This window comes from Rhincodon typus, chromosome 22, assembly GCF_021869965.1.
Source record: "Rhincodon typus isolate 14 chromosome 22, sRhiTyp1.1, whole genome shotgun sequence".
NCBI lineage: Eukaryota > Metazoa > Chordata > Chondrichthyes > Orectolobiformes > Rhincodontidae > Rhincodon > Rhincodon typus.
The window spans coordinates 33,444,012-33,449,697 of NC_063353.1; the positions used below are offsets into that span (position 1 = coordinate 33,444,012).

The following is a 5,686-nucleotide window of genomic DNA, read 5'->3' on the forward strand; positions in this document are numbered from 1 at the left end:
GGTGAGCCCCGCCGGGGGCCAGAGTGAGCAGCTAGACCCAGAGTGTGCTGGAGTGAGCAGCTGAGATCCGCAGTGGGATAGAGTGAGCAGCTGAGACCCGCAGGGGACGGAGTGAGCAGCTGAGACCCACAGGGGATGGAGTGAGCAGCTGAGACCCGCAGTGGGCCAGAGTGAGCAGCTGAGACCCGCAGTGGGCCAGAGTGAGCAGCTGAGACACGCAGTGGGCCGGAGTGAGCAGCTGAGATCCGCAGTGGGACAGAGTGAGCAGTGTCAGAGATCGGTGTGAGGGAACAATCTTTACCTTAGAACACTGTCATTTTAACCCCATAATATATTCCTATTTTTAACTTATTTTCAACTATGTAATTGAGCAACTGCTTTTATCCCTCTGCTGTATCCAAGAATTGTACCGGGGTACTTGTACCTAAGACATGGCTGTAAGAAGGCAGACATTGTAAATGTTTTTCACTGTACTCCTATAATGGACCACACGTGACAATGAAAAGGATATCGTATCACTAAAAACTAGACCATGCCAACCATGTTCCCAAACTAAATTAGTCCCACCTGCCTGCATTTGTCCCATATCCCTCCAAACCCTTCCTATTCATGTACTTAGCCAAATGTCTTTTAAATGCTGTAAATGTACTTGCATTCAGCACTTCCTCTAGCCTCCATTTTTTTCTCCACAGTAAAAACTGACACAAAATATTCATTTACTGTCTCTCCCATCTCCTGAACTTCAACACAAAGACAACCTCATTAATCTTTAAGGGGCCCTAGTCCCTCTCTAGTTCCTGTTTTACTCTTAGTGTACTTCTAAAATCTCTTTGGATTATCCTTAACCTCATCTTCCAAGGTTATCTCATACCCCTCTTTGCCTTCCTGATTTCCCTCTTAACAATGCCCCTAACATTCTTTATATTGTTCAAGAGATTCATTTGATCCAAGTTGTCTATATCTAATATATAATTCATCTTTATTCTTGACTAAAACCTAAATATCATTCCTTATCCATTGTTCTTCAATCATACCAGCCAAGTTTTTTGCAAAATACAATACCTTGCATTTGGAATTCTGGCTGTGGAAGCTCAGTCATTGAGTATATTTCAAGTTGAGGTTGATAAATCTTTGATTATCAATGGTGGAAAGGGTTATGGGGATAGAGCGGGTACAGGGCAGTGTTCGATCAACCGTGATCAGTTTAAACAGCAGAGCAGCCTTAACAGGGAGAAATGTTTACTCCCTATGTTCCTACAGTTGCAGAATAAGACGACACTCGTTTAAAAGGGAGATATGAAGGATTTGTTTTTCTCTGAAGGTAGTGAATATCTGAAATACTCTAACCCAGAAAATTATGAAGGCTAGATCACTGGAAGTATTCAAAGAGGAGGTAGATGTACGAAATAACAGGGAGTCGAGGGCAATGGGGAGCTGGCATGAAAGAGGAGTTAGGGCCAAAAGCACATCAGCCATGATCCTATGGGAAGGCATGCTTGAGGGGTCAAATGGCCTATTCCTGCTTCTATTTCTTTTGTTCCTTATTGCTTAACATTTCAACAGACTGATCTATCTCTCATTTTAAGATTATGGCCCCTCAATTCGAAATCCTTCGAGTAAACTATTTCTTTTCATTGACCTTATCAACTCCTTTAATTATCTTAATCTCCCCTTAATCTTCTAAGCAGAGGGACTACACATTACTTGACAGAATCTGCCATCATTATTTAACTTTCAAAGCCTGTTTTGGTTAAACAGTTTGAGTTCAGAACATTTAGGAATAACCTTGAAATTAGAGTGAGCGACATTAGGAAACCTTTCTTTGAAAGAAATTCTGGATTTTTTTCTCCCAGAATGCAGTGGATGCTGTCTTTCAATCAAAAAGTACAGGACTGACATTTCCAGATTTTTGGGAGGCAAGTGTGTCACACAAAGCTTTTTTTAAAAGAAGAAGTGTGAGTAAAGGGAGTAGAAGCACAAGTTAGATTTGTTCTCATAAAATGGCAGAATATCTGGACCCTTCCTGCTCCCCTACTGACAGGTGGCATGGAGCAGAACTTTCAGACTACAGGGAACAGTTTACTACCCGCGCTCCACCAAGGATTGGGCAGAGGAAGCTAAGCAGAGAGGTTTGTGTGAAATACTTTGCAATCAATTACTTTTATAGATTTATTTCTATATCAATGACTTACCTCCTTGGTAATCATACAAAGCTACTGCAGTCACACCAGTACTGGCAATGTCATAAACATTCTGTGCATCTATAATTGTAAAAGCAAGATTTTTAGCAACAGGAAAAGATGCAAGAGTCCTGAAATTTATGATTTTAGCCATTATGTGACCATATTGTTAAACCCATCTCTCCACTGTTCCTCCATATTCCTCAATATCCATATTCTTAAAGCTCCCAAACCCACCAATTTCCTCATTTATCCCAACCACCCTCTTCCCCATGCCCTCAAACCCATTTTTCCCCATAGCATAATCCAGGAATATGCTAACATTCACGTGCATCCAGATGACATTTTAAGGATCTGGAGAAGGTATCTCACCAGTGTTGGCCACTGTATTGACTGGGGCCAGCTCCTCATAGTCTCCCTGATCATCCGCATCTTCCTTCGGGACTGTTTGCTGAGAACAGTCCACAATGTTTTCATAGTCGTTATCAGTCACTTGCTGTAAAAAATAACAGAGAGGCAGGCAATTTGTGATTAAATGTCACAATCAGCAAGACTGGTAGTAGGCACTGCTCCAACAGGATCTACAATGACGTTGCTGATAAATATAGACATGGAATTCTCTGGAGGATAGGGTCAATCTCGCCCATGGTATGCCAATACCCGATATAATCAAATAGCTTTGCTTCAACGAGGGCTAAGTTGTTCACCCAAATCCACCAAGATCCTTCTTTACATCATCAGATTGCAATCTGTATGTTTAATCAGACCTCAATTGTCATTTTAACCCTGGTCTAAGTGAGAATTATTTTCCATCCAGGTAACAATAAGTTGTAAAAACCGGAAAAAAAACCTGCAGATGCTGTAAAACAGAAACCAAAACAGAAATATCTGGAAAAACTCCGCAGGTCTGGCAGCATCTGTGAAGAGAAATCAGAATTAACTGAACTGGGGAAGTTCTGAGGAAGGGTCACCGCACCAGCAACTTCTGTTTTTGTTTGATGGCCAACAAGCAGGAAAGCCTCACCCTTCTTCTTGTGAGGTCAGAAAGAGTAGCATGCTCTAATGGGCCTCAGAAAGGCATACTGAGGCATCCCCTACTTGGAGTGGGCAATACAATGAACCCTCCTGTCCCCAACGCCATAACCACATCCATCTCTACACTGAAAGCCCTGGGAAACCCTTCCCCCTTCCATCTGGATTCTGCAATTTGAGTCACTCCACTACTGGTAGCCATGTTTTGAGCTTCAAGGACACTAAGCTCTGGAATTTCCTCCTTAAACTTCTCTGCCTCTCCTCCTTGCATTCTTCCTTTATGACAGCCCTCAGAACCTACTTCTCTGACTAAGCATTTGGACTGCTGCCCTATTGTTTCCTCACATAGCTCACCGTAATACGTCGCTTTATGATGCCCATGTGAAGTGAATTAAAATGTTTTATTGGCTTTATAGTGCAAATTGTTGCAATTGCAGTAACTCCCTTTATACTGTTTCATCAACCACTTCCAGGGCACATATAGCATAGTTACATTTAGAGTATAGGTCTCACTACACTGTCCCAAGCGCATCTGGGATAGGTACAACATATAATTTAGTAAATCTCTCTTGAAATTATCCTATTATCCCAACCCAGGATGGGTAGAAAATGCAGTTAGATACAGAGTAAAGCTCTGTAATCTAAAGGACAGGTAAAGGGCAAAGTTTCCTCTACCAACCAAAACATTGAATGACTCTTTACTAGAGTGTCACTTATTGTCAGATCAAATAGAATACAAGAGCAGGCTGTATAAGGTTCTGGTCAGATTGCATTTGGAATATTGTGAGCAGTTTCTGAGGAAGGATTTGCTGGCACTAGTTGGAGAGATTAGGACCCAATGGTGCAGCCTCAGAGTAAAGGGACAGCCCTTTAGAACTGAGTTGAGGAGGAATTTCTTCAGCCAGAGGGTGGCTAATCTGTGGAACTCACTGACGCAGAAGGCTCTGGAGGCCAAATCATTGAGTGTAGTTAAGACGGAGATAGATAGGTTCTTGACTAGTAAGGGGATCAAGGGTTGTGAGGAGAAGGCAGGAGAATGGAATTGAGAAACCTATCAGCCATGATCGAATGCTGGAGCAGACTCGATGGGCTGAATGACCTAATTATGCTCCTATAACTTGTGTGTTTCCCCATTTCCCAAAGTGGCCACCACCTGGTCTTCTAATGCCAATCATGGCTGAAACGGTGGCTTTTGTGCTTAGCTGTCATAGTGACTTTGTGATCGCCCAAAAATATTCCATGTAGAAACATTAGTTTGGGGAGAAAATGCTCAAGAAAGCACACGAAACTTGATTGAATTTTCAATGTTTTGCCTTGTCCTTCAATGGCTGACAATCAGATATCCATTACCTCCTGATAAGACTCAGGACTGTCGTAGACAGGGGTTTCCTCCGGCTCTGGCTCTGGTTCTGGCTCTGGATCTGGCTCTGGCTCTGGCTCTGGCTCATTATTTGGTTTTTGACCCCGGCTTCGAGGAACAGGCAGAGGCTGTTTTGACTTCTCCGGTTCTTGTATTTCTGCCTCTTCCTCCTGGTACACTTCCTCCTGTGAATGAAGAGGGTTAAAGGTTAACATGACAGGAATCCTTTGAACCCAATAGCACTGTACAAGTGATTGGTTCCCAACACAACTGACTAATGACCTCTCAACTCAAGATCTTCCATCATTCACTAATTCTTTAACTCTCTCTTTAATCAATCCCACTTTACTCAATTCTTTTCTCTTGTGTCTTCCCAAGGAACCCCCCTCTGATTCTGAGCTTTCTTTGTTTACCCTGCCCAGACTCTCACTTTTTTTGAAACCAACTCATTTTGTTTCCTGTTCTAACCCTGCAAAAGGGCTTAAGTTCTTTTCACACTTTGTACAGGCACCTGAGTTTCTGGCATCACAAAACAGCAACTGTTTATTCACATGTGAATCCTGATGGTGAATGCCTGAGGCGCTACCTGTCCAAAGACCCTACACAGCTGCTCATTGAACAGCAGTGGGATCAGTGGCTGGTCCTCCTTGTCGTTTCAACCTTTCATCTGCCTGGCATAGACAATGGATTGACATTTGGTTGATTCAGATCAATGTAACTCAGCCTCGCAATAAGCCAACTTGCTGACACATTATGTGATACTCACCCCCAGGCTTTCAATAATGTGCAGCCAAGAGCCATGTAGACCTGCTCTATGAGTGAACGATGAGAAGGAACTGACAATACATGTGGCGATTAATAGCATTTTGCTCTCCACACCGTTCTCACAGAGTGTCAGGCTTGACTCAGTGACAGCAGCCTGCTCCTGAGTTAGCAGGTCATAGCTTCATAGTCTCAATCCAGGCATTGAAGCCCAGGAATAGGCAACACCTTCAAAGGGGGCAGGAAGGGTCGTACCCTCAGAGGGCAGTACTGAAGCAGTGTCACATCCTCACAGGGCATACTACAGTGCCGCACTCTCAGAGGGGCAGTACTGAGGGAGTGCCGCACTCTC

General features: G+C 43.2%; 1 protein-coding gene across 1 annotated transcript in view; it reads right to left on the reverse strand.

The window, feature by feature from the left end:
* Positions 1-5,686, reverse strand: part of hcls1 (hematopoietic cell-specific Lyn substrate 1) — a 48,692-nt gene that overhangs the window by 8,678 nt on the left and 34,328 nt on the right. The window contains exons 13-15 of the mRNA XM_048610061.1: positions 4,563-4,757; positions 2,553-2,676; positions 2,193-2,261 (exon numbers count right to left, since the gene is read on the reverse strand). Coding sequence (XP_048466018.1) covers positions 2,193-2,261; positions 2,553-2,676; positions 4,563-4,757 — 388 coding nt within the window. The remainder of the gene's footprint in view (positions 1-2,192; positions 2,262-2,552; positions 2,677-4,562; positions 4,758-5,686) is intronic.